This window comes from Chionomys nivalis, chromosome 3, assembly GCF_950005125.1.
Source record: "Chionomys nivalis chromosome 3, mChiNiv1.1, whole genome shotgun sequence".
Taxonomy (NCBI): domain Eukaryota; kingdom Metazoa; phylum Chordata; class Mammalia; order Rodentia; family Cricetidae; genus Chionomys; species Chionomys nivalis.
Genome location: NC_080088.1, coordinates 40701208 through 40715339, shown reverse-complemented (window position 1 = coordinate 40715339; position 14132 = coordinate 40701208). Strand labels below are relative to the sequence as shown.

The window sequence follows — 14132 nt, the reverse complement described above, 5'->3', positions numbered from 1 at the left end:
ATAAGTTCATAGGAAGTGGCACTGTTAGAAAGTGGGGCTTTGCTGGAGTGGCCTTGTTGGAGGAAGTGTGTCACCCTGGCGGTGGGCTTTAAGGTTTCCTATGCCCAGTATCACAGACCACTTCCTGTTCCCTTCTGATCAAGATGTAGCCAGCACTGTATCTGCCCATACATTGCCATGCTCCCTGCCATGATAATAATGGGTGGAACCTCTGAACTGTAAGTGATCCACCTGAAGTAAATGTGTCCCCTTAGAAGAGTTGCTGTGGTCATGGTGTCTCTTCACAAAAATAGAAACCCTAAAATCTTGGCCCATGAACCTTTTTCCAGACTTGAGAGTTCGTAGACCCAGAATCCCTTGAATGAAGGGATGACCACGTCCTGTCCATCCACTACCACCACCCACATACAAGGACCTTGTTAAAATACTGTGGTGGCTTGAATAACAATAGCCCCCATGGGCTTATATATTTGAATGCTTAATCATCAGGGAATAGCACTACTTAGTAGGTGTGTGTAGATATGGTCTTGTTAGAGAAGTATGTCACTGAGGGTGGGCTTTGAGGTAGCAAAACGCCCAAGCCAGGACTGGTGGTTCTCTTCTTCTGCTGCCTGATGATCCGGATGTAGAACTCTCAGTCACTTCTTTCTCCAACACCATGTCTGCCTGCATGCTGCCATGCTCCCATCATGATGATAATGGACTAACCCTCTGAAACTGTAAGCCAGACCCAATTAAAAGCTTTCTCTTCTAAGAGTTGCTGTGAAACTGGACAGTAGTAGTACATACCTTTAGTCCCAGCATTTGAGAGGCAGAGGTAGATGGATCTCAGTGAGTTTGAAGCCAATTTGGTCTACAAAGTGAGTTCCAGAACAGCCAAGACTTACACAGAGAAACCCTATCTTGAAAAACCAAAAAAGGAAAAAATAAAATAAAATAAAATAAAGTTGCCATGATCATTGTGCCTCATCTCTTCACAGCAACAAAACACTAAGACAAGCATCTAAAAGTTTTACTATTAGCCTTTCTCCAGTCCTTTTTCCAAGAGGGACGTGTGTTATTTTCTTTGGGGCTAAACAGTTGTGAGGTAAAGGGCGGGACAGAAACCCCAACAAACAAGCAGGCCCAGCCCATCCATGTTACAGAATGGCACCCAAGTGGATAACTGTATCCACATAAAGCCTAAAAAGCTTAGGAAAGACTAAAGCATTTTGGTTTTCAGCCTTAGCAGTAAAAAAGCTGTGCTGTTTTAAAATGCAGGTTTTCTGGGCCTTCCTGCCAGGTAAAACTCTGACTCTTTCAAGCAGGCAGTCCCGATGGATACACTGTTGCAGCTTGCTTCCTGGCAAGGACCTTGAAACACCATAGAGTTGTGACAAAAAACTTCTCCATATTCCTTACCAAATTAAAGACCCATGTGGTCAAAAAAAAAAAAAAAAAAAGAGAGAGAGAGAGAGAGAGATACAGTAAAGAGAGATTCAAAGAGGAAAAACTTCTAAATGGTTTACACTGTGTTAAAAATATATACAGGCTAAAGGTTAAAGTTCTCAGAGAAAGAAAGAAAGAAAGAAAGAAAGAAAGAAGGAAGGAAGGAAGGAAGGAAGGAAGGAAGGAAGGAAGGAAGGAAGAAAGAAAGAAAGAAAGAAAGAAAGAAAGAAAGAAAGAAAGAAAGAAAGAAAGAAAGAAAGAAAGAAAGAAGCAAGCCTGGGAGGCAGAGACAGACGGATCTCTGTGAGTTCAAGGATAGCCTGCTTTACAGAGGGAGTTCCAGGACAAAGATATACAGAGAACCTGTCTCAAAAAGCCAGAAGTTAAAAGTAAAAATAAAAGAAATAAGAGGTTAAAATAAAGCCACGTAAAGATGGAAAATACACAGAGAATCTTGATACTGTATGTTATTATGCTCTCTTTAAATTGTTTAAATGCTGAGGAAGGAGCAACAGCTGCTAAAAGATATTTGCTTATAAATGCTGTTGAATTAATCCAAGATAGATATTTTGGAAATACCTTGGATTCAAAATTGAAGTCAAAAGGTATGTTATTTTGGAGAAGAGATTTTGCTTTTGTTTCCACAGAAAATGAGAGGCTGTGGATTTATTCAGAGTTAAGAAAAATCAGTTTTGATCAAGCAAGATCACCTGAGAAATCTCGGGCAGGAATAGACGGTCCAGATGTCTGAGTTCTTCATCCAGAACAGGTTCAAGACTGCTGCCTGAGATGATCAAGACTCACAGGATACTTCAGTCAGGACTTGTTCATAACTCTAAATTTTCTTTAGGTCCCCATAAGATTATCAGCGCCCCCAACCAACTGGAAGTAGCCTGGAATACTACACCCACATTCCCCCCAAAAAATGGACTATGGATATTTTCTTTTTTTAAAAAAAAAAAAAAAAAAAGAGGGGGAAGGGGTGTGGGAGAATTGTCTGTTTTCTGTCAATCATGTTTTAAATAAACACTGATTGGCCAGGTAGGACGTATAGGTGGGAAAACCAGACAGGAAGTAGAAATGATGTAATGAGAACAGGAGAATTCTGGGAAGGAGGAAGTTGATTGCTCCCACTCCTGACCAGACCACCAAAGCAGCAGGATGTGATTTGCCCCACTGAAAAAAGGTACTGAGCCACATGGCTAACATAGATCAGAAAAATGGGTTCATCAAGATGTGAGAGTTAGCCAGTGAGAGGCTAGAGCTAATGGGCCAATCAGCTTTATAATTTATGGAGACTTATGTGTGATTTTCTTTGGGGCTAAACAGTTATGAGGTAAAGGGTGGGACAGAAACCCCAACAAATAAGCAGGCCCAGCCCATCCATGTTACACATGTCAAGTAAAAGAAGCTAGATATAAAAGAACATGGCAATGACAGATGTTAGTGACGTGCCACATCTATACTATCAGCCTCCAAGACACTGGAGTAGTGAGGGCATGAAGATCCCACATTCCAGGACAGCCTGGACTGCAGAGTAAAACTGTGACGGCCAAAGAGGAGCCAGGCAGAGTGGTGTATGCCTTTAGTCCAGTGGTCCTCAACCTGTTGGTCACAGCCACTGGGCAGGGGGTGTCACTTATCAGATATCCTGAATATCAGATATTTACATTACAGTAGCAAAATTACAGTTATGAAATAGCAACAATAGTTTTTTGGGGTCACCACAACATAAGGAACTGTATTAAAGATCTCAGAATCAGGAAAGCTGAGAATCACTGCTTAATCCCAGTATTCAACAGGACACAGACAGATGGATTGAGTTTGAGGCCAAGGTAGTCTACAGAACAAGTTCCAGGGCAGCAAGGAATACATAGTGAGCTACTGCTTCAAAAACTACAACAAAAAAGCAAGGGTGAAGGGAGAGAAAAGATCACAACATAAAAACCCATTTCTATAATGAAATCTAGACTAAAGTTATAGGTTAATGATTGTCTACAACTAGGAATACATGATGCAAAGTAACAGTAATGGAACCAAGGTTTCTTTGTGTGTGTTGGGGGGGGGGGTGATAAAAAAATATCTTAACATCAATTCATGGTGATGTCTGCACAACTCTATGAAAATACTAATAACCACTAAAATGTATACTTTCAATGGGTAAACTTTATGGTATATGGATAACATGTCAACACAGCTCTTTTCAAAAAGGAAGTGTGGGCATCACAAACTACTGCTCGATGTCTAGATAGTGAGAAAAATTTAAGTTTGACTAAAAATAATAGTTTGATTATATTATAGCCAAAGGCAGAAGGACATGACAATGCTATCTACTATGAGAAGCCAAACGCAGTATCTAATGCTAATTTCATTTCTATTTGCCTTGAATCTGTTTCTCCTACTACTGGAGAATGAACCAGGGCCTCACATATGCTAGACTAACACCCACTACTGAGCCATATAGCCAGTGCTCTGATTTATTTTCACACAATGTCAGCTGCCCAAGCAGCCCTTGGATTTGCTACCCTGCCTCAGTCTCCTGAGCAGTCGGGATAAGAGACTTGCACCACCAGTGCTCACTCTCATAATTTTAAAGATAAACTAAAATTATACTAAACAGCCGGGTGGTGGTAGTGGTGCACACCTTTAATTCCAGCCTGGTCTACAGAGTGAGTTCCAGGACAGGCTCCAAAGCTACAGAGAAACCCTGTCTTAAAAAAAAAAAAAAAAAAAAAAAAAAAAGATACTACTCAATAATATGACAAAAACTACTAGAAAAAAAGCTGTCGCAGTTAAGGCTGCATCAGAGAAGTAGGACCTGAAGGAAGAAGATCAACTTCCACTGTGAGAAACTTGCTCTGCTGCTTGATTTCTTTAAACTTCATGAGTACATAACGTGAGTGACAGACTAGAGAATGGCTGCGTAGGAGCAGAAGGAAACCATGCACTCTTAAAGAGGTTAAAGGCACCAGCTTCCTTGACACCGACACACTCTGTGCCTCTGAGCACTCAAAACAGGTTTTCTTATCTAAGGTGTTAAAAAAACATAAGGAAAGGCTAACTTCTGTGTCTTCTTTACTATGAACAAAATATCTACTTCTAAAAAGACAGATGATACACTTGGCATTGCAGACACAAATATCAACAGTGGGAATCGTTTCAGACAGGACACTGAGCACTCACCGTTCGAGACTATTATTAGTATTTACCTGTAATTACCACGAAAGTGCTCTCACATCTGTACTTAACTCCCCTTCTAATGGACATTCTGAGTAAAAACTTCATGATCTATTGGTTAAAAAAAATATCAATTTTCTGCAGGCATCAATTTAAATTTTAATTCTAACCTTTTTCTAGAGCCAGTGTTAGTTTAAATACATTTACACAAAATACAAGTCCATCACAGAAATTCATTAATCTGTAAACATTAAAAATAAACTTCAGCTGGGTGGTGGTGGCGCACACCTTTAATCCCAGCATTCGAGAGGCAGAGGCAGGTGGATCTCTGTGAGTTCGAGGCCAGCCTGGTCTACAAGAGCTAGTTCCAGGACAGGCTCCAAAGTTACAGAGAAACCCTGTCTCGAAAAAAAAAAAAAAAAAAGACTTTGCTGAACATCTCTTAGATTTTTAAACCATGTTTTATGTGTTAACAAAAAATATGAAAATAAAGCACACAACTGTCTAGGGGACGGTAATCAATTAATAATATTGTGATTAGCACATCCCATGCCTTGCTCCATGAACTTCCTTCCTTTCAGTTTGACTAATGCCCAGAGAGTCCAAGCTTTGAGACACCTAAAGCCACAAACACAGCTACAACTCTCACTGAATGTCAAATGTAACAGCACCACACCTAGTTCTTCAGACACTGCCTTCGAAAACTCAGAAAAGCCGAGCAATACTAAAAGGTTACACTAATCAAGAATAACACAGACTCCTAGAGAAAGAAACTGCCATAGTTAAGGCTGCATCGAGAAGTAGGACTTGGCAAGTAGATGACCAAATACATGTATCTGACTCAACTCAGCTACTTCAGCATGCTGCGAAGGAAATGGTTAATTAATTGAAAACCATTAACTGATTCTATAGAACAGGGGAAGCAGAGGATATCACCTGTAAAGAGAGACCTGGTGTTTATGAAACAAGCTAAAATGCTTACTTATATTGGCCAGTTAGTACCTACAAATTTCTCAGACATATACAAGAGTTCTTTAGCACAGTTAAGATGCTCAAATTTGGCCTAGTGATGGTGCATGCCTTTAATCCCAGCACTTGATAGACATAGAGACAGGCGAATCTAAACTCGAGGCCAGCCTGGCCTACAGAGTTCCAGGATAGCGAGGGCTACATAGAGAAACCCTGTCTCAAAAAAAAAAAAAAAAAAAAAAAAAAAGAGAGAGAGAGAAGGAGTAGAAAAAAATAATTCTTATTAATGACTAATTTGGAGAAACACTTTCTAACATTTCCTGGGGATATAAATATAGCAGAAGCAGATTATTCATAGACTGCCAATACTATTCAACATAAACCTGTGCTGACTTAACATTAAACAAACAAATAAACAAAAAGGAGCCACATAGTATTTTTTCCTTTGTGCTGGCCTGAGTCCTAATACTTTTTTTCAATGTAATTTGTAAGTAAATATTGTAACTGCTAACAGGCATACCTGAAACTAATTTCAAAAAGCTCTATGATGAAAAGTCACATAGTCACTGCCAAATTATTTTTAACAGGCTACCCTAAAAATGTCTGGTTATAATGGCCAGCTTGTTTTCCCAGCTGCTTAGGCAAGAAGATCACAAGTTCAAAGCCTGCCTGAGCTATGGGTGCACTCAAGGCCAATCAGGGCAACCTTGTCCCAGATTTTAGAAGAGTTAGGGAGGTGCTGGCTGGAGAAATAGCTTAGCAGTTAAGAGCACTGACTGCTCTTCCAGTAGACCTGAGTTCAATTACCAGCACCCACATGGTAGCTCACAACTGTCTGTAACTCCAGACTCAGGGGATCTGAAACCCATCTCTTGCCTCAGAGGGGCAGAAGACACATACGTTGCATGTATGCAGATATACATGCAGGAAAAACACCCATATACACGAAATAAATTAGCAAAGAAAAATTATTAAAAAAAAAACTTGGGGCGGTGGTGGCACACACCTTTAATCCCAGCGAGTTCAAGGCCAGCCTGGTCTACACAGCTGGTTCCAGGCCAGGGCTACACAAAGAAACCCTGTCTCCAAAAACAAAACAAAAGAAAAAAGAGTAGCTCGGCAAAATTATTCCAAAGAGAAAGACATCATCAAAAATGCTGTGAAAATCACACACACACACACACACAAAAACCCACAAAAGTGTAAGATTCGACCATTTATGAACTGAAACTTGACAATTCTCCAAAAGACAAGCAAAAGTGCTGCAAAAGATTTGGTAAACTCAGAACCCAAGTCTACTAAGCTGTGTCTTTGTAGCTGGCACCAGACCAAGTGCATTACAAGACATAAGCAGCATGTCTTGGAAAGTTTACCTAATGTCAGTTAGGTTCTGAATATTGATTGCTTAAAAAACAAACTAGAGCCAGGTGATGGTGGCACACGCCTTTAATCCACCACTTGGGAGGCAGAGGCAGGCAGATCTCGTGAGTTCAATGCCAGCCTGATCTAAAAGAGTAAGTTCCAGGGTAGGCTCCAAAGCTACAGAGAAACCCTGTCTCGAAAAACAAAAAACAAAAAAATAGACAAAAGAAACTAGAATAAAAACCCAATAATAAACACTAGCATGGAATAAGTATCTTTCAAGTTATATTTTAACTCTTTGCACATTTACTGATGGAAGGGAGCATGTATATGGAGGACAGGGGATAACTTGAGTTTTTTCCTTCCACCACGTGGTTCCTGGGATCTAACTGAGGCAAGCAATGAGAGCCTTGACCTTTTGAAGCGTGCCACCAGTCTGAATCTGTAAACTCAACAGTAAGGTAATCTCAGGAAAATGTTTCTGAATCTGTAAAGGTAACAGTAAGGTAATCTCAGGAAAATGATTCTGAATCTGTAAAGGTAACAGTAAGGTAATCTCAGGAAAATGTTTCTGAATCTGTAAACTCAACAGTAAGGTAATCTCAGGAAAATGTTTCTGAATCTGTAAACTCAACAGTAAGGTAATCTCAGGAAAATGTTTCTGAATCTGTAAACTCAACAGTAAGGTAATCTCAGGAAAATGTTTCTGAATCTGTAAACTCAACAGTAAGGTAATCTCAGGAAAATGTTTCTGAATCTGTAAACTCAACAGTAAGGTAATCTCAGGAAAATGTTTCTGAATCTGTAAACTCAACAGTAAGGTAATCTCAGGAAAATGTTTCTGAATCTGTAAAGGTAACAGTAAGGTAATCTCAGGAAAATGATTCTGAATCTGTAAAGGTAACAGTAAGGTAATCTCAGGAAAATGTTTCTGAATCTGTAAACTCAACAGTAAGGTAATCTCAGGAAAATGATTCTGAATCTGTAAACTCAACAGTAAGGTAATCTCAGGAAAATGTTTCTGAATCTGTAAACTCAACAGTAAGGTAATCTCAGGAAAATGTTTCTGAATCTGTAAACTCAACAGTAAGGTAATCTCAGGAAAATGTTTCTGAATCTGTAAACTCAACAGTAAGGTAATCTCAGGAAAATGTTTCTGAATCTGTAAACTCAACAGTAAGGTAATCTCAGGAAAATGTTTCTGAATCTGTAAACTCAACAGTAAGGTAATCTCAGGAAAATGTTTCTGAATCTGTAAACTCAACAGTAAGGTAATCTCAGGAAAATGTTTCTGAATCTGTAAACTCAACAGTAAGGTAATCTCAGGAAAATGTTTCTCCTTCAACTGTCACTTTTCCTTGCTACTCTGCACAGCAGCTTTTACATAAACATGCTTTTCTACATCATATTCACAATTTTCAAAGGCAAATTCTATAATAATCAAGAAGATATGTAAAACCAAAGTTAGATGCCAAGACTGCAACATCCACATTGAAATCCCTATACCATGAAACTCTTTCTTCTTCAAATTATGCATAGTTTTCCTTTTTACCACTACTGAACATCCCTGAAAGATCAGGCAGAAAATGATGCTAACTGTTCCAACAACTTTATTTTCTCAGAGTGACTATGCTCTTTGCGGAACAGCACCTGGGGAAGCAGGTTGGTCCTGTCTCAGCACCAGGTCTCATTGCTGTCACCCATGTTCCTCTGCTTCTCATTCTCCACTGGAGGGTGGAGTATCCCAAGAGGCACTGTTCCCACATCCCCACATCCTGTCTTTCCTCATCTCTGTCTCTCAAGCCCCCGAAATCTTATTTAAAAATAATGGAAGTAAAGAAGGTCAGTCAATAAAAGTGCTCACCACCAAACCTGAGGACCTAAGTTCAGGCCTCAGCACCCACATCATGGAAGGAGAGAACTGACTCCTCTCCACATGCACACAGACGTATGCTAAATTAATAGATGCAATGTTTAGTAAGCAAGGGACAAAAACCAGAAATAGAAAAAAAAAAGAACTGTGACCCCAGGGTCAGCATGTTTCTCGGCCTCTCTATGCACAAAGCTCATACAATAAGAGTCTCCCCATCTCATAACACACTGCTTCAAGACTTTGGCTTTCCCAGTCTTGTTTACCCAAAATAAAATCTCACACCTGCAACTCAAGTCCAATATAAGAGACTGTTGAAACTGGAAGCAAGTATCATCTGAAGAGCTAGAAATACGAGAAGACACCTCATCTTCTAAATGCAGTCCCCGATCAGCCATAACAAACTGCTAGGTGTCTGGGTCCCTTTAAAGTTTCAGAGTAATGCCTGTCACTTGAACATTACCATTCTGAAGGTGCATGCAGTGAAAGATTGTGCAAATCTTACCTAACTATCCTAAGCTGCTAACAGCTATGAGTCAGTCTAGATGACAGAAGTTAAAAGCAAGGTCCCGTTTTCAATCTCACACTTGAGCAATGCTTTCTCGATTAAATGGTAAAAATCAAGAAATTAGCTAGTGAGCCAGGCATGGAGGCACATGCCTTTGATTCTAGGCCTTGGGAGACAGAGGCAGATGGATCCCTATTTCTATAGAGTTAGTTCCAGGACATCCGGGTTACACAGGGAAACCATCTCAAAAAAAAGGAAATAAACTTTCTTTGAAAACTAGAAAGTATCCAAGTTGCTAACCAGTCTCTGATTTTAAAAGTGCAGTTTGACACTGCAGACTACTAGGAGCTACAAATCGGTCTATCTTCCTTAATGACTTTTTGTTTTGAGACAGGGTCCACCTATGCAATACTGGCTGGCCTGGAACTCACTCGCTATGTAAATTAAGCTGGTCTTACTGAACTCAGTGATCTGCCTGCTGGGCACCTAGTCAAATTTCCTTCCAATAGATCACCACAAGCACTTACTGACAAAATTCTAACCAAAATTACCATGCACTTTCTCTATTTTGAGTAAAAGGTATTCCAAAGAACCTGTGTATATGTTGATACTCACGTTTGTAAATCTGGATGTGGATAAAAATACTGATTTCATTATAGCAAATAAAAAGTATCTGAAATATACTTATTTAGATTTGGGATAAATGCCTCAACCAAAAAAATTAGAATCAACTTTTAAATAATATTAAAAGACCATTATTATTTTACAGGCAAAATTTACCTAAGAATCATTACTTGTAAAAAATAAATTTAAGAAAGATTAAGACTATATAAAATGCATAAATATTTAATGTAATCCCAGGACTCCAGAGGCAAAGGTAGGTAGACCTCTGTAAATTCAAGGCCAGACAGGTCTACGTAATAAGTGAGTTCCAGGACAGCCAGGGCTACAAAGACCCTGTCTCAAAGAAAAAAAAAAGGTTTTAAATATAAACTAGCTCCTACTTGACATTTGTGAGTGAAGATCAGAAACCGCAATTAACAAACTAGAAAGCTAGATGTCTTTGCCAGTAACTAACTGCTGTCTGCTGAATTTCAAGGAAACCTATTGTTCATGACATTTTAAAAAGTGAACTCATCTACCCTCTCATCTCAGCATTTTCTCAATTTCCCATTACAATGAACAATGAAACTCAGCGGTCAAGTCTTCCAGACCAATAACCTCAGAATTTATTTTTAACTCCTGACTCCACAAATATTCCCCTTCAGTCCAGTCCAAAAGCCCTGCCAGCTTTTCACTCACAGCCTTCAAATCTGTTCCTTTCATCCCATTTTCACATTCCCCTTCCTGACTTATAACATCATCTGCAATCTCCCAGAAAGGCTTCTTATGTCTCTCCAAGTCACCTTGGAACATCCTGTTCAGCAATCCAGTTAGTGCAGATCGCTCTTAGATCCCCACCCAAATTTTTACAGGCCTCTTTTGTTCTTTATTAACTAACTTTCTAAGACTCAATGCCTAGCCCCTTCTTTGCCCTCTTAGGCCCCTCTAGTTGAGATAGGGCAACTTACTCTCCGCCTCTCAGGGAACACTGGACTCTGTGGCTGTCCCTTCTCCCTACACCAGGGCATGCTTCTCCGTCAGTTCATGGATACCAGCACCTGTCTAGCACAGGCCATCTCTAGAAATCTTCCTGCTCCAGCCCCTTTTCCTTTGTTCCTCTGAACAACTGATTCATTTTGCAACTTTATAATCTCGCAGTTATCATGTTACTGTCTTCACAGTTTTCTGAATGTGGTTCTGGGGACAAGGACTATGTGTTCTGTACCTGAGATTTTAAGAGTCCCTTTAGGAACAGCAGCACCCTAACAAATTCCTGCCTCTTTCATCTACATGTCCTTAACCTGAACGTCAAGGTTATTAAATATATATATATACACACATATATATAAAATTAGCGTTAAGCTCTTTCATATCAACATCTTTTTAATGTTAGCTAATATGGTAATACAAAAATTAAAACACTTTAAACTACACTCCTCAAATTTACTCCATCCCTAAAGAACCTCTATCAAGAATTAACAAGTTGTTTTCAAGAAAAATCCTGAAAAAATAAAAAAGTTCCCAGTTTCTGGTATTTTATCCTAGCATCACAGATCTCTGAAACCTAATAAATGGATTGCCTAGAACTAACTGCCTGGTTTAACTAACCAAAGCACACAGCACACACGGAAGCACCACCAAAAGCTCTTCTTCGGCAGCTATCATGAGGTCTTCAGAGCTGAAAATTACCCTCAAATTTTTAATAATTCCTTTCAAATGACTCCACAGAGTGCTTAGAAAGCATGACCCTTCCCTGTAAGATGCAAATCAGCTTCCCCTTTACATCCCATGCAGTCCAAACTAGCTAGTCACTGAAGGAAAAAGTTAACTTGCAAAAACATTTCCCATTCAGTCATCTCTTTGGACTCCCAGTTTCGGGCAAATTCCAAAAGCCTACACGAACCGAAGTCTCCGGTGCAACAGAAAGGAATCGTTTCCGATTGCTTAATCAATTTCACACAGCAGCACATACATTTTGACTTTTGAAAAATCTCAGTTCTCCAGTTAGTTCAGCTTCTCTCAGCAGCAAAGGGCTTTTGGGTCCTCACTCTTCCTTCTCAGAGAATAAGGGAACGAGCTATTTTTGCCAGAATCTGCAAGACTGCTGTCAAATAAGCTGTCATTAAATACCACATAAACATCTCCACAAATAGATTCATTTAAACGCTGGATACTCAGTATATAAAATACTTCAAGAACACAGACTTTCAACGCAGATAGATCCCCCAGCAAAAGACAGTGACAGATATTAATACATTTTAAATAATCCTAAAAGGGTATCCACTTGTACTCTAAAAATTAACAAGTAATGAATGCAATGACACCTCAAAATTAAACTTAAATGACAAGTCAGGGACAATTAGCACTTAACTTAGTATTTGATACAATGATACTACAATCTCAATCAAACGTTGAATCTACTTCCAAGTTACCTTTTGATTAAAACAAATTATATGGTGGCAGATTGGCCACGTCAAAACAGGAAGGTTAAGAGACACATTAGACCACTTATCCAATTGAAGACAATGCACTTAGAGATGCAACTGCTGGGATATTTATCTGGGGTATTTCTCAGCTTTTACCAGTCCCTAATAGAGCGAGGATGGGACGCCAGCTTGCCTGCAGCGGGAATGTGGGTTACCAAGCAAGTCCATCCCCAGATTAAGAAAATACTTTGTATAGTCACACGGGCAAAAAGAAATATTAGGAGCCTGGGACACTTAGTATCTCTGTTTAGAATACAGAACCATGATAACCTAGGCTAACTAAAATAACCTCCCTCATTCCAGAAGACACATACTCGGCAAATGTACATCATGGTTTATTAATCAAGTTTTGTCCTCATTCAAAGGGATGGGCAAGTGAACGCTTCCGTCGCTTTTTTGACCTGGAGGCACAGGAGCGCTTGAAAAGACAGCGAGAAGAAAACGAGTTTCAAATTCGACCAGCCAAATAAAACTAATATTCTCTCAATTCAAGGTTAATGAGGCTGGGGGATGGGGTACGGACCTGGGAGGAGAAAAAAGAGATGCTTCGTCTCGACTCAAGGCAGGTTTTGCCCTTTTCCATTACCTCTGCTGGTTCTATCAGGTCTGTTAGTTTAAGGTCCTGGTATTTCGAGGTTTCTTATCTTAATGGTGAGGTGGAGAAAGGGTGTAAAATAAAATCGATACTCACTGCTAACTTTCATGCTACCAAAAGCTGAAGGCTGCTGCACTGGCTTGCAGCTCTCTGCAAAAGAGGTGGTTCTCGGTCGCCCCGACATGACGGCTCTTCTTGAATCACCTTTTCCTTCCTTAATCCTTTTCTTCCTTTTGTTTTATATTAGGGTGCTACGTTAATGATAAATGCAGCATTAAGTTCTCCCGCAAGAAAGAGGAAAAAAAAAAGACTCCGTCCTCTTGGCTTTTCACTCCTTTTGTATAGCTATTTAAAAAAAATGAGAGCGATGTATTTCTCCTTCAAGACAGATCAGTACGGATATTTAACACATAGATGATTTAGGGCTGGGGGGAAAAATACAATTCTTTCGCCTCCCTTTCCTGGGAGGGGAGAAAAAGGGTGGAGTGGAATCCTTAAAAATATATATATATATCACGTGAACGAGGGCAAATACTTGATTGAAAATAAGTACTCTGAGTATTATATTTTCCTCGGGGATTTTTTTCCGAGTCAATGAAGAAGGGAAGCGGCGGAAGGATCACGAGCCTCACGCTTGAAGAGAAGGGGGATGGGAAGGAGGGAGGAGATGGCTCGGAGATGCGACGGCAAACGCTGCGGCTCCGGCAGCAGCGAGATCCGGCGGACTGACGGCGGCGGCCGGGTGAACCGGAGGGCAGCGGAGTCGCGAGTCAGCGGCGGGCGGTGGCGGCGGCTCCTCTCCTCATTGCGCCAGGAGCAGCTGCAGGCGGTGGCTGGATCCAGCGGCCATGGCGGCGGCGGCGGCGGAGGCAGCTCCCTTCAGACCCCAGGCAGCGGCTCCTTGACTGCTCCCCATACGCCGGGGACATGGGAACCCGGCAACCGCTTCCGTCCCTCGGGGTCTCCTCCCCCGTCCGCGGCCCCGGCACCGCCGGCCTCCGCCCCTCGCTTCTGCTCAGCGGCTGCTCAGGAAGTGTCCGCGTTGTGCCCCGAGCCCGAAGCCCTGTCAGCGGCTGCAGGGCCGGCTCCTCCTCACTGCCTTCCTTCCTTTGTCACTCGGCCCAGGCGGCGGCG

General features: G+C 40.8%; 1 protein-coding gene across 2 annotated transcripts in view; it reads right to left on the bottom strand.

Annotated features, from left to right (window-relative positions):
- Positions 1 to 13896, bottom strand: part of Gsk3b (glycogen synthase kinase 3 beta) — a 148905-nt gene extending 135009 nt beyond the window's left edge. For both annotated transcript variants that reach the window (XM_057764199.1, XM_057764200.1), the window contains exon 1: positions 13095 to 13896. In XM_057764199.1, coding sequence (XP_057620182.1) covers positions 13095 to 13182 — 88 coding nt within the window. In that variant the 5' untranslated portion in view covers positions 13183 to 13896. The remainder of the gene's footprint in view (positions 1 to 13094) is intronic.
- Between the last annotated feature and the right edge of the window lie 236 nt (positions 13897 to 14132).